This window comes from Mesoplodon bidens, assembly GCF_964165515.1.
Source record: "Mesoplodon bidens genome assembly, chromosome: 12".
Classification (NCBI taxonomy): domain Eukaryota; kingdom Metazoa; phylum Chordata; class Mammalia; order Artiodactyla; family Ziphiidae; genus Mesoplodon; species Mesoplodon bidens.
The window spans coordinates 80,574,522-80,601,848 of NC_138168.1; the positions used below are offsets into that span (position 1 = coordinate 80,574,522).

General features: G+C 35.2%; 1 protein-coding gene across 1 annotated transcript; it reads left to right on the forward strand.

The window, feature by feature from the left end:
* The first annotated feature begins 8,629 nt into the window (after positions 1–8,629).
* Positions 8,630–25,021, forward strand: MYCT1 (MYC target 1). The gene is made up of 2 exons (XM_081251228.1): positions 8,630–8,696; positions 22,499–25,021. Exons 1-2 carry the CDS (start codon positions 8,645–8,647, stop codon positions 23,008–23,010), a joined length of 564 nt encoding a protein of 187 aa, XP_081107354.1. The 5' UTR covers positions 8,630–8,644; the 3' UTR covers positions 23,011–25,021.
* Positions 25,022–27,327: the final 2,306 nt, after the last annotated feature.

Genomic DNA, 27,327 nt, shown 5'->3' on the forward strand with positions numbered 1-27,327 from the left:
TAGAGAATACGAAAGTTTTTATTTTTAAAAAGAAAGAAATTGGTTCCAAAAATTTTAAATATTTGCCATCACTCCTAATAGGTTTTAGAATGAGTTTTTGAATGAGTGACTTGGGGAGTGCTCAAGAATGAACACTGATCATTGTAGGAGCCTGTATTATTGCGATAAAAGCAAGTCGTGCCATGTGAAATTAGTTTTCTTATTAAAATATGTCTAGGCTGTAGGACCTTCACTATTAACAATGATTGTATCAAACAGAGTGAACTATTCCTGTGGGTGAGATAAAATCAGTGAAGCAACACTGACTCAGCTCTACTGCATCTTTCAGACCTCACGGGGTTTCTTCTCAACGTGACAGGCATGCAGAGATTTGAATGTGCTGTTCATGTAAAAATGCAAGTAGGTGATGCAGGCTGTACGGTAGCTCCAGTTATGAGAGATGCTGGTCCTTTTCTTGGGTTCACATTCCTGACTGTGTTGTTCATCTCCTGGTCTTGGGTGTCTGCTCCAGCAACTTCCATATCCTCTGCATTCCAGCAAGAAGAAAGGAAAAATGGGGAAACAGAGGGCACTTACCCCTAACAACAGGGTTGAGAATTGACCCTTCTCACTTCCATTCACACCTAATTGGTCAGCACTTAAATCACCTACACATACCCAGTTACTTAGTATACTGGGACTTTATTTCACCCAATAAAATAATACACAGAAGAGTAAATGTATAAGAATGTACAAACGAATACATATATAGACACATGAACTTCTCTTTAAAATCCACTTCCTAGAAATATATCTACAGTTCACTGCAGCATAGATTGTGACCATAAAATGCAATATTTTTGTTGAAAAAGTTTTGAATTAGCAAAAAACTTGGGAACAGCCTAAATGTCCTTAATAAGATCAGTTAAATAATTCCATTTATTTTATTGGATCCAAATCCAATAAAATAAAGGCAATAAAATAAATCTTGTTAAGATCTTTTAAAGTAGATATTGCAAATGAATCTTTGGTATAGTATAGAATGTACTGGAGGATGCTGATATCTTTACGTTTCATGGTCTTCCTACTCCAAGAGTGTGGTGTTTCTTTCCAAATATTTCTTTTCTTTTATGAATAAATTTGATTTTATAGTCTCCTTGATATAGATATTGTACATTTCCTGTTAGTGTATCCTTAACTATTTTGTAGTTTTCCTCATTAAGATGACTATATTCTACTACATTTTCTATTGTTTATTTAAGATATATAAGAAAATCGCTGATTGTTAGTGTGTTGGTGTTTTATTCAGTAAAATTACCAAACTCTTATTGCTTTTCATAGTTTAACAGTTAATTTTCTTGGCTGATAGCTGCTATTGAAAAATCGCAATCAGATTTCAGACCTGAGCCAGTCTTAGACCCAGAGTCTATCAAATACAGTGGAGTCTATGACCTCTTGAGGATAGAAACTATAATGCCATGGGAAGAGTTATATAGCAGCAATTTCTTTCAATCTTCCCACAGTGACCTATGGCTGGGATATTCCTTTAAAGGGATAGGAAGAGTTATTGCATCTTGCACCTGACATGTAACATTCTATTATATACTACAATGTCTTTGGAAATAAAAAATAAAATTATAATTATTTGTAGATAGAGTGATTGTCTATTTGCAAAATTCTGAAATCTATTGACAAATTATTAGAAATAATAATAACCTTACAAAAGTTTGCTGGATCAATATACAAAATATACAAATATACAAAATTGATTAAGTTTCTACACCAGTTTGTGGTTTGTATTTTCATTTTCTTTCTGACTTTTTAAAATGGGAATAAATTCTTGATTCTAACATATTCCATTTAGTCAACTTTTCTCTTAGGTTTGTGTTTTTGGTACGTTTTGTTTAACAAGTCCTACTTTGTTTTCTAAAAGTATCTATCTGGAACTCTTATTTTTGCATGGTACAAATTTGGGATTCATTTTCTTCCTATGTGGTTATTCAATTGTACGACAGCGTAGCTTTCTGAACAAACCATCTTTCTCCATTGTTGCTGTCATACATCAAGGATCCATTTCTGGTTTCTCTATTTACCTGGGATCCATTTATGGATTCTCTATTTATTCTGAATCCATTTCTGGATTCTCTATGCTGCATAATTGGTCTGCTATTTTACCCCTGAGTCAAAACTATACTGTACTAGGTACAATACATTAAAATAAGTCACAATGTGTTTATAAGTCTCCTAAGCTAATTCTTCTTCTTAAGTGTCTTGGCTATTTTTGGCCCTTTGGTCTTTCATATATATTTTAGAATCAGCTTGCTAAATTTATTAAAGAATGCTCTTAGGATTTTTTTAGGAATTAAAAAACAATATGTCTGAAAAATATATGTATATTGAAAAGAATTGATATCTTTTCAGTATTGAGTGTTCCTATCCATGAATATATTATATCACATTGTTAAAGTTTTCCTTCACATCCTTCAATAAAATGTTATCATTTTCCATATGAATCTTGCACAATTTGTTATATTTTTCTTCTTTTCTGTATTTTGTTGCTATTAATAACTTCTTTCTTTTGTACATTCCATATTGTTTGTGGTAATATAGACAATCATACATAGATTGTAAGAAAAATTATAATTTCATTTCTATCTTCCCATTGTATATTTATTTCTTTTTCTTATTGTACTGGCAAGGCTGTGCAGTCCCATGTTGAATGGAAATTATAAAAGTGGTCAGATTTGTCTTGTTTCTTAAGGGAATGTTTTAAAGGAACTATAAAAGGAATGGTTTAACATTTCTTCATGTTTATAATGTTCACTGAATTTGTTTTTAATTCATACTACATTTCAGGTTAAGAAAGTTTCATTCTTTTCTTTAGACTATAATTAATAATCAGTATCTTTATCCCTTTTTTGGACAATTAAAGCACCTGAATATTTTAGCTCATTTTGTACCTTTTAGTTATAGGCTGTACTTTCCTACAGGATTTTAGTTCTGTCTTGATCTTTTTAGTCCAACAATTAGAATTTATTGTTATCGTTTTCATAATATAAACTTTTGGATTGATCCACACCCTTGCCAATTTTTTTACATCCAATTTGTTCTCTAAAATAATTTTCCTTCTTTCTGACCTTAAGTCTTTGGTAATTCTTTGGATAATAAAAATCACTCAATTATTGTTTTCCTGAAAATGCGTGTATTTTACTTTTATCTTTGAAAAATGGCTTCATTGTATACTCAGTTGCCTAGGTAGACAGGTTAATTTTTTCTCTCAGAACTTTGAAGATATGATTGCATTGTCTCTGGTTTCCACTGTTACCACTGCAGTTCAGCTTTTAGAGGAATTGACTTACTTTGGAAATAATCTGTTTTCTTGGGTCAGAAATCTGGCCATAGGGTGGTTTAGCTGATTTCTCTGCTCCAGGTCTTATAAGACTAAAATCAAGATATCAGAAGACCTGCATCCCTAACGGGAGGCTTTGGGCAAGAATCTCTTTTCAAGCTCATTCAGGTTGTTGGCTGAATTCAGTCCTTTGAGATTGTAGGTCAGACTGAGCTCCCCATTTCTTTACTGGCTGTCAGCAGAGCGCTGCCTTGGCTCCTAGAAGCCTCTCTGGTTCCTGACGCCTACATTTTAGAATGAGCAGCAGCGTGATGAATCCATATTAGTCTGGGATCTCTCTGACTTCCTCTTGGCTGCATCTCTACTGCCTCTTTTCCATCACATCTCTCTGACTCTAAGCAGAGAAAGTTCTCTGCTTATAAGAGTTTATGTGATCACATGGGGCCCACTCACATGATCCAAGGTAATCTCCCTTAATTGCATCTGCAAAGTCTCTTTTGCCTGTAATGTGACATTCACAGGTTCCAGGGATTAGGGTGTGGATGGGGCATTCTGCTTACCAGGAGTGCTTATTGATTTTTTTTTTTAATAAGCCCTTGTTTCTAGAAGAATTTCTGGGAATTCTTTGAGATCTTGGTTTAAAGTGTGTTCCTTTAGAAAGCTTGCTTTCTCTTGGTGTGTTGGTTAGTGCTAATACAGCTAAATACTTTACATTTTCAACTTGATGTTTGTTGGTACTGTAAATTCAGGTCCCTCACACACTTGGGCACAGGATTTTGATGAGGAATTCTCAGTGGAGCTTAATTTTCTTTCCCCATCTGCCTGAGTCAAAGGCAAGGTGAGCGAATTTCCTTTTGCAGGGTAATTTCTTCTTCTTGTCCAGTTTGCAGGTGATTGAGCAGTAGGTGCTGACAGCCACCCTCAGGATGAACATGAAGTCCAGGGCTCTGACCCTGAGGCTCTACCTCTGCTTCTCAGTGTTTATCTCAGAGTGGACTTCTCCCTCTAATGTGATCATCTTTTACCATAGCCTCAAAAAGACATTCATAAAGACATATTACTTAGAAAGAAATACCACCACCACTACCCCAGTCCCAGGAAATTATCTCTATCTCCACTGCAGTTTGAAAATCTTAAATCCCAGCAGTAAGATTTTCACACACATAACCTGACCTCTATTTTTGGTCTTTCCTAGTTTTGTCATCCCCCTACCAAAGGGAGTGAGTTTAAAAAGAAAGGAAAAAGAAGACCAACTCTCATACCATGAAAACAAGGAGAAAAAAAAGCAACAATATGTTAAAATGAGATGTTTACATTTTAATTTATCTTCCAAGTTACTTTTTAAAAGTGACTTTTTTTCGATAGATATAAAATTTCAGGTTTTGTGGGTATTTCATGTATGTTCTGAAAGTACTCTCAATTTAGCTAAATTGTTTGGATCAATTTAATATGGGGAAGGCAAAACCCATGATAGTTTTAAAAGATAAAGCTAAAAAAGGAAGTTTAAAGTCAAATGTGTATTTAAAGTCAAATGTGTTTTATGTAACGTGACAATTTTCTTTGTATCACTTGACTCTGTATCAAGTTATAAGTCAAACTTTCAATATACTGAATGCCCATTAATAAAGATTTCTAATTTGGGTTTTTGAACAGTGACATTTTTATTAACCTGACTTGGGATGTCCAAAATACTTTTGAAACTGGGGATTAGATCCATTAAACTATACCTTGCTTGTCTAATCAAGAGTAAATTGTAACTTGCCCTCACTGATCAAGCTCACTTTAATTGTTCTTGCAAATTGCATACCCTCCAAGCTTAGGCATACCACTAGACTCCTTTAACTACTCATTTGGATAACACCTCTGATAGTGGACCCACGTTGAGTTTCAACGGATGACCTTTCCATGTAAACTTTGACCAAGAGTTCCACCCTCAGATCATGTTAATGCTGCCATCTACTGAACATGTGTCCCATGAAGAAGCATGTAACTCACATATGCTTGCACAAAGCAGCAATGACCTCACCTTTTTCCAGCCTCCAATCACCTTCCCCTGAACCCCTGACCTATACTCTTCACCCATAAATATCCAGAGCTTGTCACCTTCGGGGAGGTGGATTTGAGATTTGTTCTCCCATCTACTTGCTTGGCTGCTTCGTGAGTAAGGCTTTTCTCTGCTGCAGATGTCAGCATTTGGCTTACTGAATGTCAAAGAAGCCTGGTTCAGTAACACTTTCACTTTCAGATCCCTTAGAATTATTTCATTCCCTTATTAAATAAATATTTATTATGAGCCTGTTATTAAGAGCCTGTAGCATTATTATTAATAACATTAGCAAATGTTATTAAGAGCACTATATTGGCCACAGGATTTACAGATATGAGCAAGATCCATAAAGTTCCTGTCCTCATGGAACTTAACTTCTGGTGGAAGAGACCAAAAACAACCAAAAAAGCGAAAGCATGCATAGCATAATGTCAGGAAGTGATAAATGCTCTGAAGACAGTGATGATACCGAGTCAAGGGCGAGAGTGGCTCAAGTGGAAACGCTTTAGACAAGGTGAGTAGGGAATGCCTGGCGAAGATGCAGAGACCTGAATGAAGGGAGGGAGTGAGCCGTGAGATTGCCTCTACAGGGAAGAACAAGCCTCCAGAATTATTTTATGACTACTGGAGAATCCAAATCTAAAGACCTAACTTGTGAAATAACCAACAGTAGAAGAACAAACCTAACATTTTTGAAAGATAAAAATCAACTTCCTGTCTTAGCATTACAAATCATGGGATTTGAAAATCACATAGACATAAACACCCTCTTATATGGATCCCTGCCAGGAAAAATATGAATCCTTTACCAAGCAAATTACATACACAGATAAGAGCGAATGCTACCAACAAGCTGTTCACAGAAAAGAAAAATATTCCTAGGTCACAAAGTGCTAGAAAACAAATTTTCTTCAAGGTTTTGACAGGCTTCTGGACATCTGCAAAAGTGAAAACTGGGAGAAAATCTGCATGATTAAACACTAAACAATGAAAGGAAGTCTCAGCCTGTATCCCAGCCCTGAGATGGAGTAAGCCCTGCTTCTGCACAGAAGGCATTTCCACCAAACTAGACTCATCCACTCCACTCATCTGGTTTGTGGTTTTAGGCCAAATGAGCTCTATATAACTCTTTATAAAAATATATCCATTTTTGAAATTAGTATTTATTGAATCAGGTAGCCTATAGTACAAAATGTTACTTAAAAATACATGTAATAATTGACAAGTCCCATAAGAATTTAGAAGTATGACAATATATTTTCATCCAGATTATGTTTTTCCAGAAATAAGATAGTCTTTTAATTTTCTATTTTTATAAATTCTGTCGAAAATATTGAAAAGTAAAAATAACTATTAAAATACGAGTCCCTTTTTTTGTTTTTCTTAAGCAAAAAGAAACATTTTATTTACTCAATTATATGGAAATAAACCTTAGCAAGAATATTATAGAGATAAGTTTTCATATGCGCTCAGTGAAATCTCTAAATTTTTTATAATATTCCACTATTCTCCTTTAGGTGTCTCTATTTTAATTTCCAATGAATTTAAAGTTAATGTAAATATATCAAAATTAAGAAAATGAGCAGAAACAACTGAATATTTAGAGAATTAGGAAGGCAAAAATTTATATGTGATCAACTTCATATTATGTTTTTTTTCAGATTTTCCTAGATCTACTCAGGAATATATTACAGACTTCATGAAGATGATTACTGCTTCACACTAAATCATATTGTGATGACAATTAGGCTGAATGCAAGTTACACAAGAGTTAATGCTAGAGTTAATCAAAGATGGAGGAAACCAGATTCTTGAATGCAGTTTAGTGCATTTATTAAGTACGGGTGGACACTGTTACTCCTACTTCCAATGGCTTCCCAATGCTCAGAGGATCCAGGCTAAGCTTGTTAAGCTTGCAGACAAAGACTCTTGAAATTTTAACTAATCTATGTCTCCTGAGAAGTCTCATGTAATTCTTTCCCATAGCGCACTTTCCACTATAGTCATCCAGAATACCCACAATATGAATTGTCATGATTCCTCTCTTTTTTTAAAAACATCTTTATTGGAGTATAATTACTTTACAATGGTGTGTTAGTTTCTGCTGTATAACAAAGTGAATCAGCTATACATATACATACATCCCCATACCCCCTCCCTCTTGCGTCTCCCTCCCTCCCACCCTCCCTATCCCACCCCTCTAGGTGGTCACAAAGCACGGTACTGATCTCCCTGTGCTATGCGGTTGCTTCCCACTATCTATCTACCTTACATTTGGTAGTGTATATATGTCCATGCCTCTCTCTCGCTTCGTTCCAGCTTCCCCTTCCCCTTCCCCGTGTCCTCAAGTCCATTCTCTACATTTGTTGATGTTGTTCTTTCTACCTTATTACTCTTTCTCCACTTGGTAAAATTATTTTCATACTGTTATACACAGTACCAAAGTCATTGCTCCTCCATGAAGAAAAACATACTGTTATCATTGTACTGCTTACTATAGGGCTTACCATTCTGTTCTAATTGAATGTTTGCATTTAGGTTGCCCCTAATTGGCTTTAAGTAGGGCCCTTCAGTGTGGAAACTTTTTTCTCATATTTACCTACCAATTTTCATAAAAAATTAAATGTAAATTACATTTTAGAGGTATTTATGAAATAAAGAAATGACTTTTCAAAATCAATATCCCAAATAGAGCAAGAGACATTAAGAATTTTAGTAAGTAACTGAGTTATAGAATAGGTATTAGATAAAATTAATTGTACTGGAACAGAATATGGATTTCCGAAGAGTTTCACCCCCCCAACTTACGACATAAGTATAGCTTTCAAACATTGGAAAGCAGTCTATTTCTTTATCCGATGTAAGTTTAACCCCAATTAGATTATATCTCAGCTGTAGCTGAGAGTTTGGAATCTTCCTCTGTATCGGTAGGAGAAGAAGAAAGAACAAGAAAAAGAGCCCCTTATCCCCAAAGCAGTTTGGAGATGGTGGAAAGGAGGGTACTTAGCAATTCAGCTGAGGAAATGACGAGAAGGAAATTGTTTTGTGTCTCAGGAACCGTGTGGAATTCCAAGATAAGAAAAACAGTTGCTAATTCGAGTATAAAAGCAGGAAACATGATATACTTATTTCCTTTTATGCAAACACAAGTATATGAGGGGTTGTGTGAAAATTATTTTTCTCTTGCTGAACCACAAAGACATAAAATCAAAGTGCTTCTTTTGGACATACTGGTTTTTCTTCTCGCTCTTCTCTTCCTTGTGGATATTATGGCTAATAACACAACAAGTTTAGGGAGTCCATGGCCAGAAAACTTTTGGGGTAAGATTTTCTTTAACTGTTTTTAATTTAAAATTAGGATACAGAGAAATGTACTGCCTAAAAGTTATTGAAACATTGGAAATCTCTGAGCCATTTTGTTTATGGTAAATTGATTACCTAAAGTTTTCATAGATTTATTACAAAAAATTTGTTCATATAAAATGTCCATAAAGTGGGCTATGAAGTCATTCAAGGAGAATCTGGGCAACACATATAGATTATGGCTTGTGTTACAAAATAATGAGAAAATAATAGGAAAAGCTAATTAGAAAACAATAAGAATAAAACTGAGAAAAAATTTGTAAGTCATTGCTGTTTGGAAGTTGATAATTGATTTGTTGGAAAGTTAAGTTTTATTTGTCTTACAGTTATATAGATTATGTATCTTGATTAATGAAACTGAGAATTTCTATAGAGATTATTTTAACTTACTTTGTCAATGTTATATCCTTTAATTTCCAAAGTGAATCTAAATAATAAATCTGTACTGAAGGAGTGTGATGACATGATTAAATAAGAAATCATATTATGAAATTAGATTAAAAAACTGTAATAGAACAAGTGGAAATAATACCACAAATAACATTATAAAGAAAGCCTATCAAGGGGAAAAAAGGAACAATACAACAGTAGCTTTTGGCTGGGTTCAGACACAGCCTCTAGTCAGTTAGCAGCAGCAGGATGGAGCTGAGGTCAAAACCACGAGTCTTCCAAGGCTGGAGACACAGGGAGGAAGGACTGAGACATGAGACATGAAATTGACATGGATGCTTGGGTTCAGGGAAATTTTAAAAATAAAGGGGGCAAGTGGAGTTAAATCCAGAAAAAAAACTTTAAAGGGGATAGTGGAATTTATGAAGAGATCGATAGTCCTATTTATTGGTCCAGGACAAATGTTTCATCTTCACAGAGAACTATTTCAGACTTTTCTTTGTGATTCCAAGGTACGTTTTGGGAACTATCCGGTGAAAAATGAGCAGCGATGCTGCCTGCTCTGAACAACCTACCTGGTCGCCCACCATCGCAGAAATCTGCATGGAAGGAATTAATTAATTCCTTTTTACCATCAACATTTATGTTTGTTTCAAGTCTCAAAATGAGGGATATTAATAAACATCATAATGTAATTATTAAAAAATTAAGAAAAAGAAAGTAAATTATACTTGCATATTGTAAAGAAAGGCTTTGGTAATAAGTTATTCTACGTAGAAACCAATAGACAAATCTTTGAATTGTGGGAGTCTTACTTATATAGGTTCTTACAATACAGTTTGCTGTCCTCCTTCACAGAGAAAGTGAATGTGCTAAACACACGCTAAAAAATAGCTAGAGTGTGTTTACCCTAAATTCATCATTGCAAAAATAAATAACTATATAGATTATTCAAAAGTAAAGTAATTCTTACTGCAAAAAATAATCTGCAAAAGCCAAATCAATATTTTTCAGGCCATTCAAAGTTAAATTTCAGGTTTACTTAAAGACTTAAGGAAAAAAAATCATTATCTACTGATTAAAACATGGATAATAATCATAAAATAAACCTCAATTAAAAACAGAATGTTTAATTGGAGTCTATTTACCAATCCTGAAATTTTTTTTAATATAGAAATCTATGCTTAAGAAAGAATTCAAACTTATTGTTCCAAAGATAGTTCCTAGTCTTTCTTTATCTTACTTTGTGAATACAACAGAAAATAGATGGAAATAATGAAAACCAGGAAGGGGAGTGTTACCTTGATAAGCATTAACAAAGCCAAACAAATATGTTGAGTAGATATAATGTTATAGCGTTTGATGTTATGGGGAAAATATATAAAAGATCACATTAATTCTTCTGGGGTTCAAGAAAATATCAAGTGTAAAATGCAAAAATGTAAATGTGAATATATGAAATGTAAAAATTTCCTAAAATATAAATGTTGATCTTGTAAATTTTTATTTCCTTTTTGTATCTAAATTGATATCTACATCACTGTCTCCGCAAAAATATTATTTGAAAATCTTATAAAGTACAGTGCAATACATTGCCTATTGCTTCCAAAATCAATTGTCTGCTTGACACTTTGAATTCAGAGAATAGGGAAAGAACAGTTTAGAAAAGCAAAACTTGTACATTTAACCATATGAATTTCCCAAACTTAGGCTGCATAAAAGTTGTTTTCCAAATATAATTTTCCTGATTTACTTTAATGAATGTTGAAATATAAGATAATGATACCGGGTTATTACCAATAGTGATAGCTTGAATTTTTTTGGTGATCACCCATTAAAACTTATTAAATGTTGTGCAAACATTACAATAATTAGTGCAAAGGTGGGCAATAAAGTTGGCCTGAGAGTGAAAACACAGCTGAAGACCACCACCTTGCATTTCTCACTTTTGTTTTCTTTGATGCACTTCCCTTCCCTACAAACATCCCCCATGAAAGCAGCAGGAAACATAACCTGTGAAATTTTGCTGCACTCTGCTTTAATGAAATAGACAAGTGTTGTTATATTTGGTTAATTTTTGTATTCAGAGTCTTAAAGAAAACTATTTGGTTATACTTCTTGCCTTACCACTTGTGTTTTTCCCTTTTGGCTAGCAATGTGAAAAATTGGGGAATTTATTGGTTTAGGAACTTGCATTTATTCACCTCATTGAATCCTCACCAAAACTATAATGTCTGTCCTCAAGAAGATTACACTCTTGGAGGAGATTATGTGTCCATAAATATGCAAATATATGCCTATACTGTCATGGAATAATGCAAGATAATGTACATTAAAATGGCAATGATTGTTATGAGTTAGAAAGACAAATATGGCAGAAATGGTCCCTAAATCCTCCTTAGGAAAAAAAATGAGGCTTTATCTGTTCCTATAAATCAGATGAGTTTCAAACAGGGAGACAGTTGTAGGAAGAACATTGTAGTCATTCATTTTTCCTACATTAACTTATTAACTCATCCTTTCATCCGTTTATCTATCCAGTTCATTAGTTTACTCAGAAGAACTGACTGACCACTCCTTATATATTAGTCAATGTGTCAAGTGCTAGTGCGATAAATAAGGCATAGTTGGAAATTTCAGGGAGTTCAGGAGAAGTGTTATCAGCAAATATGCAGAAGTAAAAACACACAAGACGTATTTGTGGAGAAGTGTGAATGACTTGAGAAAGATTTGTGTAGTTTTGAAAGTCACTGTAAAAGTTTGACCTGATTTAACATAATTATTTTCAATTTACTTACTTCAAGTCTCCCCACTTTCCTCTTCCTTAGGACTTTTCTCTAAAGTTGGAAAGGGACAGTGGTGGTAGCTATACACTATCAAGGTTATTGGAAGGAGAGGGCCATTGGTTCTCGATCAAGTTCTGGTCTCTGCTGACTACTGATGTGTATTTCTCATCTGCTTTAGGGGAATTGCCCTTTTTTCTTACCTCTGCTGCTGAGGGCTCTTACCATAAAATTTGACTAAGTACGGTCTGTGCAACATTTGCTAATGTCATGATTTTTCCTTTCTGGTCTACTGGCTCTTATTCATGTACTTTTCCTTCTGTCTCAGTGGTGCAGAACAATGTTGAATGTTCTCCCATAACCCTGGAGCTGTGGGAATTTGGACTGTATATCAGACCCCTAGACCTGGATATACAAATGTCCACACTTCCTCATTCCTCCTCTGCTTTTCAGGGACCCAGAGTTTCTCAGAGGGGATTGTCATTTTTCTCATCTGGATCCCTCTAAGAAGCTGAGAATGGATACCAATTTCTCTGGCATTCCCTAAATCAATCTGTAGCTCATCACAGGCAGAGATGGAGTGATGGCCCCTTCTCCAGGACTCTTACTGGTCACATAGTCTATAGCCCTTCTTCTCTCTCCTAAACATCTCCTCTTTACACTGCTTCTGAAAGTTTACTTGTTATGGATGGATTGAATGTTTATGTCTCCTCCACCGTTCGTATGTTGAAGCTTTAACCCCCAATGCAGTGTTATCTGGAAATAAGACCTTTGGGTGTAATTTGGGTTAAATTAGAGGGTGGGGATGCCACGATGGGGTTAATGGCCTTAAAAGAAGAGGAAGAGATAGTGCTCTTTCTCTCTCTGTCTGCGTGTATGCACTGAGGTAAGGACATGGGCTCTCTCCAGAACCTGATCATTCTGGCACCTGGATCTTGGATTTCCTAAACCCCAGAACTGTGAGAAATAAACATCTGTTGTTTAAGCTACCCAGTCTATGGTATTTAAAGGGCAGCCCAAACTGACAGGGATATGACTCGTAGGCCGTGGTTTATTTTTTCCAATACAGTTCATTATAGTAAAAAGGTATGGTCTTAAGTCCTTTAGGCTCTTAGCATTTTGAAACTGCAACAAACAAACAAAAAAACCCAAACACTTTTCTCTGTCTCACATTGTCTAGTGATTGCAGTAAAACAATTGGTTTTCAAGACTATCATCTATTCTATGTATTTAATAATCCTATTACCAATTCTAAACATAACTTTTTCTTTATTCTGGGTATCCTTGATAACAGCCCTAATCCTTTACCAGATAATTGAAATGGAGGATTGTTAGTTGATTTGTTGGGCAATCAAGTGCAGTCAAGGGCAGAAAACCTTGGTTAATAGCTGAAAATTTTATTCCTTAACCTGGGGAAAAATATGTCACTTAGAGACCTACCTCAGCAGATGGGAGTAGGTTGTTCCCAGAGAGGTTGGGGAGGGAGAAAGCTTTGCTGGGCATGCACCCCAAAGATGTTCTTTATATTCCCTCTTCCCAAATAGTAAACAAATACTGATTATATTTCAAATTCATATCTTTAATTTCCATTTTAAAAACTCTTGGACATTTCATATTAACAGCCTTCTAATTACTTCCTTTATATCAGTTACCTAGGAAGTTTGAATAACAAATGCTTTTCTTTAAAACTGCTGTTTCTCAGTTCCATAGAGAGAAGTTTGAAGATTCATCTCTCACTGAACTCCATGCTCAGAGACTATGATTCAGTAGGTATGGAGCAGAACCTAGAAGAATGTATTTTTTGATAGGTTCCTGACTTTAGAACTTCTGCATCTACATTAATGAGAGAAACTTGCCTATAGTAGTCTTTTCTTATAATAGCCTTGTCAGGTTTTGGTATCAATGTTATGCAGGTTTCCTAAAACAGGGTAGGAATTGTTTTCTATTATCTGGAAACATTTGTGTAAGAGTGGCATTGTTTATTGTTTGAAATGTTTGAAAAAATTCACCAGTGTAATTATCGGTAGTATTTTTAATAGGAAGGTTTTAAATGAAAGGTCAATTTGTTTAACAATATTGGACTACTCTATTGCTTCTTTGATTGCTTTAGGGCAGGAATCGTATTTTCTAGGAATTTGCCCATTTGAAGTAAATTTCTAAATGTGTTAAAGTTGTTCATGGTCTTCTCTCATATGTTTTTCTAAAATTTATTATGAAAGTGTTCAAATATACAGAAAAATTTGAAGAATTTTACAGGGAATTTCCATATACTTACCGCCTGGATTCTACTATTAACATTTTTATAATATTCATTCTATCTACCAATCTGTTAGTTTATATTTCCAAGTAAATTGCAGATATCAGTACACTTCCCCCTAATTAATTCAGCATGTATATTATTAACAGGAATTCAATATTTTTAAGTTTTTTTCTTTTTAAGATCAAACGTACATACAATAAAATGTGTAAAATGATAAAAAATGAAGTGCACAGATTATAACTGAACATTTGCTGAATTTTGACAAATACATACACACCTGAGTAACCCAAACCCCGATCAAGATACAGAACATTATCTCCAGCCCAAAAGTTCCCTAATGACACTTCCTAGTCAATCCCTGTCTACATCATCCCCAGAGGAAACCACTAGTATGTATTTATTGAAAAAATATCTATGTATAAGTGGACCTGTGCAGTTCAAACCTGTGTTGTTCAAGGGTCAACTGTGTTTCTATCTTTGTGAGGTCTACTTTTTTTCCTATTTGCTGTTACTCATAGGGAATAGCTCTTTGGAAGCCCAACTCAGAGTCTAGAATATTTCCCAGAGTCTATCCTCCTTGGTATCCCCTGAAATCCAGTCTTTGTTTTCTAAGCCTACTGAGATTGCACAGAGTTCTACTCAGGTTTTTTGCCTCTTTTGCCTCTCTTTACAGATTACTGTAGGAGAGATTTTCTTTTCTCTTAGAATTTGCTCCCTCAGGGTCTCTGATGGCTTCAACCAGATTTAAAAACATATTTTTGATCTGTATTTTATAATTGGTCGCAGTGGTTTGATACATGTTAGTTTATCACACACAGAAAGTGATGGTCTACCCTGTTCCTTCTGAACATAATTTAACTTACCTTCTACTCTAACAATACTGTTGACTAATTATATTCAGAGTATGACTGATGCCTTGTGACTTTGGTCAAAACTACTTCTAAATCTCCCAGATTTTTCCTTACTTGTCCTACAGTTGAGTCTAGTTTCCAGTAATCCAGAAAGAAAAAAGAATATCAAGGGTGGCTGTTAGGTATCAGAAGTGGAACAGGATAAAATTTAGATAGGGTGGTCAGGGTAAGCCTCAATGAGAAGGTGACATGTGAGCAAAGACCTGAAGTCACCCTTGTAGATGGCTGATAAAAGAGTTTCAGGAATAGGTTACCACAAGCACAAGGCCCTAAATTGGGAGCACAGCTGATGTGTTTAAGGAATGGCAAACAGGGTAGTGTGGATGGAGCTGAATGAACCAGGGGAAGAGTAGTGATGAGCACAGATAATTGAGAACAGATCAAATTGGAGCTTTAAGGCCATTTGGGAGAGTTTACATTTACTCTGGGAGAAATGAAGGGTTTAGAACAGAAAAGTGATGTGATTTGACTGATACTTTCAAAGGTTCACTCTGGCTACTGTATTGAGAATTGAGCAAGGAGAGAAGCAGGAGCCAGATAGAAGGCTATAGTAATAGTCCAGGTCACAGATGATGCTGACTTGGATCAGGGAGGTAGCAGAGTAGATAATGAGAAGTTGAATTGTGGATATATTCTGAAAACAGACCCAATAGGATTTTCCAGGAGATGAGATACACATAGGAAATACTTATTCTTTGTTTAAATTATTGTAATTAAAAGTTTTCTGAACCTTAAATATAATTCTTCATAAAAACGATTTTTGCTGAAGTCTTATTGTCTGAACCATCCTCCTATATACTCTAGGGTACCAAGAACAGCATAGCCTACTTCAGTGATAGCTAAGCTTAATGATTCTTACAATTGGAAAAGATTTTGTGAATTGATCAATGTTCTGTTGTTTTCAGATATCAGAACGATTCAACTCAAAGCCACTAGATGGTGACCTCTACTAAATTTTGACACTAATGGACAGAATTCTAGGTATGATTTATTGAAAACCAGATTCAATATTAGAATCTTAGAATTGGAAGGGACTATAGTGACCATTATCATTAGGCCAGGAAGGGTCAAATGACTTGGGAAAGTTATACAACCATTAGTAATCATAGCTGTCATTTATTGAGGACTTAAGTGCCAGCCCCTTGGTAGTTGTAGAGACACAGGTTACAAAATAGGATAACAACACTTAATTTATATGCTATACCCTGCTAATGTTAGAGTTTGTTCCTTTTTTCCTTTAAAGGGAGAGCTACCTTTTCTAAGGCAAACATTTGGTCTTTTTAGTTGCATTATATTGTAATTACATGAAGTAAAATTATTTCCCCTTGATTCTACACTTTAAAAGTTTCTGTTTTCTTTTTTTTCTTGAAATGAACCTTATGCTACTTTTCTCTATAGATTAACCTTTTGGAATATTTTATTTGTCAGAAGAGACCGTGGCAGAGAAGCTCAAAGGGCATATACACTGAGACCATGTATAGGAACGCTTGTAAACTTTAAATCAAAATAGTCGAAATAAAGTAAATATGTCTCTTTAATCTTATCTATTATACTTGCTTATATCCTGAGATATTTAGAATCTTCCATCAGACCCTAGTGGTTACATTGGTTTATACACAAAAGCAAGGACTTGTACTTGGCAAACTTGAGTATTTGTCTTTTCACTTTACATCATACCTGAGTGAAAGCCCCCCTGACAAGTGCTAGTTGTCAATATTCAATTATTAAAATAAATTGTGTTAATTCTACAACATAAACCTTAGACTCTTTCAATATCAATAAAATTAGGAGATTGTGGGACTTCCCTGTCGGTCCAGTGGTTAAGACCCCACGCTTCCACTGCAGGGGGCACGGGTTCAATCCCTGTTGGGGGAACTGATATCCTGCCCACCATTCAGTGCAGCCAAAAAAAAAGTAAGAAATAAAAAATAAAATTAGGAGTCTGAGCTGAAACATTTTTAAGAGTTTGTTTTAATTGAAACCTTGTATCTCTGATTCTATATCTGAAGTTGTTGATATTTAAAATTCTCCAGTGGAGGCTGTTGATTTAGGGAAGTATAACTGTAGAATAGATAATACTGCCTTACCATATTTCCCCCAAGTATCTCTGTCCGTAACAGGCTACTAAACCTGGTATTAAATTGATACAATTTTTACGCATTTTCACTTTCATTTTAGATTAATATTTTCTTAGAACACACCAAAGAAATAAAACATTTCCCTAATTGGGTTGTTTGACAGTTAAGTGATATAGTACACTTAAAATAGTGCCCGAGACCTATAAATAAAATTAATCAAATTAGAAATGCATATTACTGTTTACCACAATAATAAAATAAAAAAAGCTTTACATTTTATAAACCATATTCCTCCAAACATCAAAATTTTCTTAATCACAGTTTTAGTGAAACCTTTCTAGCTTGGAATAATAGAAGTTCAAATTTAAAAGGAGCTTACAGTTTACCAACGAAGTGTCTACCCAATGCATTATTTTCCTACTCAAAGATATAATAACATTAAGATGGATCATAATATATCTTTCATTCATCTATTCTAAATAGGAAGACAGAATATCTGAGTGAGTTTACTCATATTCTTTGATTAAAGTGTTTCTCACGGTAATCAACTCGTGGAATCTCTGGAGTATAAACTAATGAATAAACTCTTTCAGGGAAAACTGATGACAATATACAATAATAAATTATTCAAATTATGTGCAATATGCCACACAAAAACAAAGATTGCCCAAAACTCTCTGAAATAAGGTAAAATTAGGTATTTTTCTTAACCAAAGAACCAAATTTAGCAAAATGCCTGGACTCATGTACTTATTTGGAAAGAAGACAGAGGACTGGGTTTTATGAAGCATTTGAGTAGTTCATGATTTTTATTTAGCTCTTTTCTAAGAGCAACTAAAACAGTTTTTTCAGTGAAATCCAGAATTTAGGTAGCCATTATAAGCAACACAAAACTTAAAGGAACTTTATAATGATTATACTAATAATTAAAATTTGATCCAGCAAATCTATTATCTGATAAACTATTATGGCATAAAATGGCAAAGAGAAGTAAGTATAATAAAGTGAGCAGATGCTAAAATTTCTAAAACAAAATTTAATCTGATTATTAAATTACTGCTAGAAAATAACATTATCATTTATATCATGGGAGCAAGAGCATCTAAGCCTCAGTTTATCACCACTACCCCCCTCAATGTCTTATTTCTAGGACATTAAGGGTTATGATACTTTGGAATAACTTTTACATTCTTTTCACTTTGGGTCTTTCATGACCAGGCCCTTTCCTATTCTTACTACAACTTCCCAGATTAAGCCATTATTACTGCATGTTTGAATCATTGCTTCACTATCCTCCCTGTTTCTCTGCTTTCAGTCTACCACAGATATCACTACCTGCTCCATCTTCATCCTTCCTAATGGGTAATTTTGCTCAAGCTTCTTCTTTGTCCACAGTGGAGAGGTTGAACTTCTTGGATAAGTACTCATGGTCTTCCATCATCTGACTCCCCAACTTATTGCAGGTAAAATGGCCAATGACCCACTCATTGCCACATCTAAAGGACATTTTTCTTATTTTAAGTCTTCTAGAATGTTAACTGTACTAGGGCTGAGACTTTATTTTCTTCCCTGCTCTCTCTGTACTTAGCAGTACTTGGTATCTAGTGGGTGCTTCATGTGTTAACGAATAGTAAATATCTCTGGGGCATCTGGTTGCTAATCAGTACTACCTAAAATTCTCTCCTCACTTTGATTCAGAGCTAGTAATCTCTCTTGTCTCCGTGGACTACCCTAATTAGCCCTTCTTTGTTTCCCTGGTGTTGACTTCCACCACCGGTTAAATTCTGGTTTTCCTGGAAGTTTGTTCTCAACTCGCTTCTATAAACATATTCCTTTCCTTTAGTAGAAGTGCTTTCCATGAATGGTTGAACTCTTGTAGCATGAAGATTCCCAGTTTTGCTTCTCTTTAAGCTCCATATTTATTTAACCCTGAATTCCAAATATATATCCCAGGGACACACAAATTCAACATCTTCCTAATATCAGCTTCAGCCCCAGTTCTACATTCTCACATTTCTTCCCTGTTTGGATGAATGATACTAGTTTCCACCTATCCACCCTCACCTGCCCACGCCAGAACCTAGGAGTCATTCTAGATTCATCCTTTCCTCAGTGTAGCAAAACGTGTTTTTTTTTTACTGGTTGACTGTGTGTGTGTGTGTGCTTGTGTATGTATGTGTTTGGTTGATTTTTACTTTTAGAAGGTGAAGGTGGTGAGGGATTGTATGTCCTTTGTTGTAAATTTTCTTTTGTTTTGAAGGATCCCCAAGTTTCCCCTCAATCTTGCCTCTTTTCTCCTTCATTGTGTGGTTCCCCAAAAGCACCTATCCTTTTCTTTGTTTCTATTTTTAAACAGCTTTAATGAGCTATATTTCACAGACTATGTAATTCACCCACTTAAAGTATACAATTAAATGTTTTTTTTAATAGTTACAGAGTTGTGTGACCACCACCACAATCTGATTTAAGAACATTTTGTCCTTCAAAAAGAAACCTGTCCCCATTAGAGGTCCCTCCCATTCCCTTCCATCTCACCCCCTTGCCCTAGACCATCACTAAGCTACTCTCCGTCTATACAGTTTGTGTGTTCTGGACATTTCACGTAAATAGAATATAAAATATGTGATCTTTTGTGCTTGGATTCTTTTCTTCCCTACAGGACGATTACTTTCCAAGACTGCCTCTTCCCATACCTATATTCACTTGTAAGTCTGTTTCCTATAGTCAGCGTGCTCATGGACCAGTTCACCTTTTCGTGTTTTTACAGTATTTCCAGAATTGCCCTTCTTCTCCATGATAGCTTATGGTAGAAGTATGGGAGATAATTTACTGGTTTCTTCTTTCCATCATTTATTTTTAATTTACTGGTTTCTATTTTCCATTGCTTATTTTATTTTTTTAAATTAATTAATTTTTGGCTGCATTGGGTCTTCGTTGCTGTCCACGGACTTTCACTAGTTGTGGAGAGCGGGGGCTACTCTTCTTGCGGTGCGCGGGCTTCTCATTGCGGTGGCTTCTCTTGTTGCGGAGCACGGGCTCTAGGTGCACAGGCTTGAGTAGTTGTGGTTCGCAGGTTCTAGAATACAGGTTCAGCAGTTGTGGCACGCGGGCTTAGTTGCTCCGAGGCATGTGGGATCTTCCCAGACCAAGGCTCGAAACTGTGTCCCCTGCATTGGCAGGCAGATTCTTAACCACTGTGCCACCAGGGAAGTCCCCGACTATTTATTTTTTAGGTAAATTGAAGTTTGAATTTTTTTTCTGTTTTCTAATTATGCTGAAGGCATGGTTTTGTATATTTTTATTTGGTCATCTTGTTTTTCTCTATTGTTTTGTAGAAGAAACTTTGGAAAATTCTGGTTTACATGGTTTCACTGCCTTGGCAGCCCAGATTTTCTATAATCCCTTTTTTAGGTTCCAAATTTGGGGACACTGATAAGTACAAGTTAATGTGGAATTTTACTGTATTATCAATAAGGCTAATTTTAGGTTCTGACTGTGTTTGTTGCTTTTTCCAGAGAAAGCCTAACTCTATGAAATTCCAGTCTCAAGAGACTGCACTTTAAGGCTATGACAATATTATATTGATGACAGACATTTTTGAAGAACAATACTGGGTCTAGAAGATCTGTCATAAATCATCTTGTATTTCAGAAATCATCTTCTTAGTATAAAGAATTTATGGCTTAGATTTGACATAAATAGTTGTTTTAGAGGATTTTGATATAAGCATTTGTGATAATTGTGAAAATAGGACATAACAAATATAGTCTTACCACGGGAGATAAATGTGACAATATAAGGTGGAAAGACACTAAAATATATCCAAAAATTAAGGAGCAATGATTATTTTTTGTATTTGTTAATATTGGTTTGTTTTGTTATTTCTGCATCATAGATTTTATGTATACCATCATAGATTACAACAATAAACTAGAGAGAACTTTGGCAATCATAAAATCTAAGCCCTTCATTTGAAGAAAGTAATAAAATAAGTGAATCTAAATAAATTTTATAAAAATCACACAGTATGTTAGGAATAGAGCTGAGTTTGGCACCCTAAATCAGTTATCTTTTGCTGTGTAACAATCCACCCCAAAACATAGTGACTTAAAACAGCCATTTACTTAGCTCACAATTCTGTGGCTGGCAACTTGGGCTGGGGTCAGCTTGATGGATTTTCTGTTGGTCTTTTTTCATGGACCACACTCAGTTGTTGGGTTGACTGTATTTAAAATTCAATGCATACTGAGTTTTCCAAACAAAAATTTTAAAATTATATCCAGGTATCAGGAAAAAATAGGTTGAAATGCACAGAATTTGAGAGAGAAAGACAGGCTTTGGGATAGTGGGAAAATCAACATGGCTTGTGGGTTAGATCATGGGGTAGAGGGTCAGTAAGTGTGGTGGGTGATAAGGCCAGAAGGGTCTTCTAATATCCAGCATGTCTTTCGATTCAATGCAGGGTCTCTGCTACCCAGTTTTATTCAAGAATATGTTTTTAGTTCACAAGAAGAAGCGATAAGGTAGAATTTCCATTTGGGAATGGCATTTTCCCCTCCTTGCAACAGGAAATCTGGACAAATACAAGTTTTGTGAGTTGGAGGATACTGGCGTTATAGCAGAGATTCCATGGGGATTCAGGGGACAGGAATTTCATGATCACAAGGGCATGATAACAGCATGAACCAGGTTGGGAACCAAGAAAGAGCTCAGTAGTCTGCATAGGTCATGTCATCAATGAGTCAAAGATATAGGTGACAGTCCAGGAGTTCTGGAAATATGACATAAATCAGTCAGCCCCCCAGGTGGTTCTAGTCCAGCACTTCCTGTCTCAGAATGAGAACAGGAAGTGAGGCATCATGCAGCCTGCAGGTGGAAGACATTGGTGGGGCTGATGAAAGCAGACAGAGGAAAAGGCAAAGTCAATGTGACTATGAAATTTTTTATCAATTTTTGGCACATTAGTTGCTACTGTAACTCTAAGGGAAATAATCTCTGGACTATATTTGCAACTCCATAAAATTTATGAGCTAAAGAACAGCTTTTTTTAAAAAATGAGACTTTTTAATTACTAATTTTTTAAAGATAATAAAATAGCATAAGCAATATGGAATGTTACAGTTAAAAAAATCTCATTTTGTATCCTTTATTCTTTTGCTTTGATAAATGGAAGCATATCAACTTCATTTATTCATATCCACCTAGTACCATCTTCTATTTCCCAAATCCAAAATTGAAGTTAATCATGTAATCCATAGTAACCATTTGTATTTTGCCTGTGTATTTAGTTGGACACCTATTTATAAAGCAAATTGCCTCTTTGTTTTCTTTGTTTCAGAGGGTGTTATAATGTCCTTCACAGTGTCCATGGCAACTGTACTTGTAATTGGAGGATTTATTTGGGCTTTGTTTGTTTGTTTCTCTCGAAGAAGAGCCAGTGCCCCCATCTCACAGTGGAATTCAAGCCGGAGATCTAGATCTTCTTACACCCATGGCCTCAACAGAACTGGATTTTACCGCCACAGTGGCTGTGAACGTCGAAGCAACCTCAGCCTGGCGAGCCTCACTTTCCAGCGCCAAGCTTCCCTGGAACAAGCCAATTCCTTTCCAAGAAAATCAAGCTTCAGGGGCTCAACTTTCCATCCGTTTCTGCAAAGTCCACCACTTCCCGTGGAAACTGAGAGTCAGCTGGTGACTTTCCCTTCATCCAATACCTCCTCCACCATCAACACTTCCCACAGTCTGGGCCGTCCTGATTTCCACTGGTCCAATCACAGTCTTCGGATTGGGCTTTCAACACCAGCTCCACCTGCCTATGAGTCAATCATAAAGGCTTTCCCAGATTCCTGAGTAGGGTGCTTTTGTTTCTGTTTCTCTCTTTTCTTGTCTTTTATTGAAAGGAAATCACAAATAGGCTAAACAGAATTTTGAGGACATGGCCCAAATGCCTAATGAGTTTCTAACCTGAAACAAGCACACACAAGTTGGACATTACAATGTAAAACACATTTTCTTTGAACACATCTTTTTTCTTTGTCTCACAAAAGAATAATATTTTTCCAAATAGTTGTATATTTATGTATTTTATATTCAATGTGAGAATTATTAAAGATAGTGATTCTTACCTAAGAATCAGCTGGATACAGTATATATATTTTAGACTAAAACTAAAAACTTTAGATATTTGTGGTTTACAATCCTCATTTGCTGTCCAGTGTGACTATAAAGGGGAAGAAATCACTTAAAAGTGTATAACTTTTTTGAAAAATTTTTCTATCCTAAGGAATTTTAATTTAATTTTCTTTAGAAAGACAAGTGAACCACATTACCATCTTGGATTTTTGATGGATTATATGGACACAAAATGACAGAACATAGGAGATTCTAAAGTTCCTTGATTCCACTCATTTATGAGAAGTGAGGGAATCAAGCAAAGGAAGCTGAACTCAGTGGGTGCTGCAGAATACTATAATAATTCTGACTCTTATTTTTCCCCCAGGCTCCTTTTGTGCTTTCCCCAAGAATAGTTACCTACATCACTGAGGCAAAATCCTTGTTTTTACTCACACGGTGATTTAACATTTCTTTACTCTTGTGGTTATATTGTTATAAAAACAACAACAGCAAATCCAATCCATCTGATCTAAAAACAAATTTTAACACTGAGCTTACATTTTTTTAAGGGATAAATTTTATTTCTTACATTTAAAGCTAGCAACTGGGAAAGCACATTATCTAGGGATCTTCTGCAACTTCACAGACAAATAAGGAAGGGTTAGTGGGGAGAAAGTCTTTCAGCCAAATAGGTGTTACAACCATGAAGAATCCTCCTTCCTGGATGGACTCATTGGTCATCATCTTTTATTTGCTTCTCTATGAATTTCAACTTCAGCTTCTGTGAAGAGTCTTTGCACAAAGGTTAAACTATGTCAAATGGTCCTTGGTGCAGATAGTTATTTAAGGAGTCCACCTCCACAGGTAGCCACCCTTCTAAAGGAAGAGAGCTTCAGTGGCCAGATGCCTGTGGCTGCCCTTTTTCATTTAAGGACACGAGTTCACAGGATTATTACTCAAAAGACCTGTGGTTTGTTTCTGATAATGAATATTTAGCTTATGTTGCTGTTTGTTTCTCTGAACATTGGAATTTTCTGTGAAGAAAAATGTACTCTCATTTTAGTTTCTGCAATGCAGCTGTCCCAGCTAATAGTGTCTGAATATGGCTCAAGAATGGAATAATTTTTACTTAATAAAAGATTCTGTATAGCATTTTCTTTGTTTTTTATTTAGCTTATATTTTCCATTGTTCTTCAAGGACAATTATGCTAAAAGATGTCTATAGTAAATGTCTATAAATAGATGCTCTCTAATGCAATATACCTGAAAGAAGAAAGAAAGAAGGAGGGAAGGAAGGAAGGACAGAAGGAAGGAAGAAAAGAAAAGAAAAGTTCGCAGGATAATGAATTTGTTGTAAGTTGTTTCTGGACAAACTTGGCAGTTACCTTATAGCCACGTAAGGTTTTAAGAGATCATTAATTTAGTAACAAGTCTATCTTTTGCTTGTGAGTCATCCTTAATGTTTAACATGAGAAGTAAGCAAAGTGTATGGTTTTTGTCTAGAATTTATGCTGGGAGTAAAAACTGCTTTATGTCTCTCAAATGAGGAAAATGAGAGCAGAAATCCTCTGGGTATTTAACCATCTGGCAGAATTATTGCCTCCTCTCTCCACAAGTTATGAAACAATCAAAATGAGTATCTTGTAAAAATTGTGCAATGTATGAAATGTGAAATTAAAGCAAAAATTGGAGACTTTTTTAGTTGTATTTGTTTTATTTGAAATATTTAGTTGATTACAGAATAAAATTAAACGTGTCAATTTTGATTCAGAGTTTATTTATTGAATAGCCTGTGACTATTTCCTATTTATTTGGTATTTTAACTCAGTTAAGACAAGTCTTTATAAACTATTCCAGAGACACAAACCTTACTTTATCTAATAACGTATAAAAGAAAAAGAGTAACATCACAAATAAAAGAAAAAGAATTTTCAGTGTATTAATACAGATGTAAAAATAAGTAAGTTATTTGTTAAAAACATTAGATTCTTACCTCGCTAGGTCAACAATTCCAAAATTATTTAACTTTTTTAGAGAATAAACTTTTTTATTAAGATATAATTGGCATATAACATTATATTGGTTTTAAGTGTACAACATAAAGATTTGATATATATATATATTGCAAAATGATCACCACAGTCCAATCTAATTAACATCCATAACCACACATAGTTACTTGTGATGAGAACTTAGAAGATCTACTCTCAGAAACTTTTAAATATACAATATGGTATTATTAACTATAGTCACCATGCTGTACATTACATCTCCGGGGTTTATTTATTTCAGAACTGGAAGTTTATACCTTTTTTGATGACCTTCACCCATTTGACATCCCCTCCCTTCCCCTGCCTCCCATGTCTGGCAATCTGTTCTCTGATATCAGTAGAAAGTCCCATTTATTCATTTGGAATTTTGCTTAATATATTCATGTCTTGAAGCAACTAGAAATAAACTTTTTGAAACTAAGAAAAAGAACCCTAGTAATACAGGAAAATCACAAGCAAAAACTGAAGAGCTATAGAAGTGTCTAGTTTTATTGCAAGTGGTAGCTGATTTACAGATAAGGAAGAAAAAAATCAAGCCAGAAATTTCCAAAATTAATTAGCTTCTGAGTAATGGGAGCAAAAGATGGACAGTTTGCTTATCTTTCATAGTGTGAGAGTACAGAACACACTCTTTTGTCTGCCAAATCCTCTGCTAGTCTGAAAACCATATTCCTTTCCCTGACTATCCACATGATTATGGCAGGAACAATCACTGCGTCAAATGTAACCTCATTAATTGGTCTAGGAAAAGGCATCTGACCAAGCAAATCCAGTTGTCCTTTGCAAAGGATATTGTGGTAGGGATTCCCAAGAAAGGCCAATATCTCTCAGATGCTTAAAACTGTAAGAAGTAATTTTAATTTAAAAGCGTTTTTTCTGCCACGTGGTAAGAAAAAGATCAAACTGATCCACAGAGAGAAATTGAAAAAAAAAAAAAAAAGGAATTGCCAATGGATTTGAAATTCTTAGTCCCTGTAGCTCCTGAAGGCTGGCTGTATACACCCCTTGCCTTCCTAAGGCATGGTTAATGAAATTTTTCTTGGATTCGACTGAATATCACAACAGCTTTCCAGCAAATTCTCATTTTTCTATAAACCAAATTGGGTTAGACTACAGTAACTTACCAAAAAGGTTTCTAACTAAACAGATATTTAATATATACTGCTTTATCTCTGAAACTGTTAAATTGCCAAATATGGGCATAAGCATATTATGAGAAATTATATTAGCAATTGCTAGTAAAATTAGAGTATCTATCTTAGGAAAATAGGCATGTAGACAAAAAACAGATTATATAGCAAATGGTAGAAAACAGAGGAAATAATGAAAACTAAAAAGTGAAAGCATAAGATCAGAATTCAAATAAAATCAATTACATTCTTTACAAAATTAATTCAGATGAGATAAACACAACACAAAATAACAGCTTCTATTGGATGAAAAGAATTCCAGCTGCAAGCCAATTTTAAATCTTGCCTAAAATGAAGTGATTCAGAAAAGTTGAAAGTATAGGCAAAGATATATTAAAGTATACCTATTATCAATATCAGAAAAAGTTGAATTCAAGATGAAATATGTGAATAGAACAAAGAGTATTGCTTTATAATATTAAAGACCGTAATCCCAATGAAGATATAAGTTATCTTGAGTCTTAGGTAGCAAGTAGCAAAGCACAAGAAATATCTTTTTTTTTAAATAAATTTCTTTTATTTATTTATTTTTTGGCTGCGTTGGGTCTTCGTTGCTGCGTGCGGGCTTTCTCTAGGTGCTGCTAGCGGGGGCTACTCTTCGCTGCAGTGCATCATTGCGGTGGCTTCTCTTGTGGAGCACGTGCTCTAGGCGTGCGAGCTTCAGTAGTTGTGTCACATGGGCTCAGTAGTTGTGGCTCACAGGCTTAGTTGCTCCGCAGCATGTGGGATCTTCTTGGATCAGGGCTTGAACCCATATCCCCTGCATTGGCAGGCAGATTCTTAGCCACTGCACCACCAGGGGAGTCCCCAGA

What these genes read in the sequence shown, in the direction of transcription:
- MYCT1 (XM_081251228.1), top strand. Translation starts at nt 8,645, where the DNA reads ATGGCTAATAACACAACAAGTTTAGGGAGTCCATGGCCAGAAAACTTT. An exon ending in ATGGCCAGAAAACTTTTGGG is followed by an intron (nt 8,697 to 22,498) that starts GTAAGATTTTCT and finishes TCTTTGTTTCAG; the next exon opens with AGGGTGTTATAATGTCCTTC.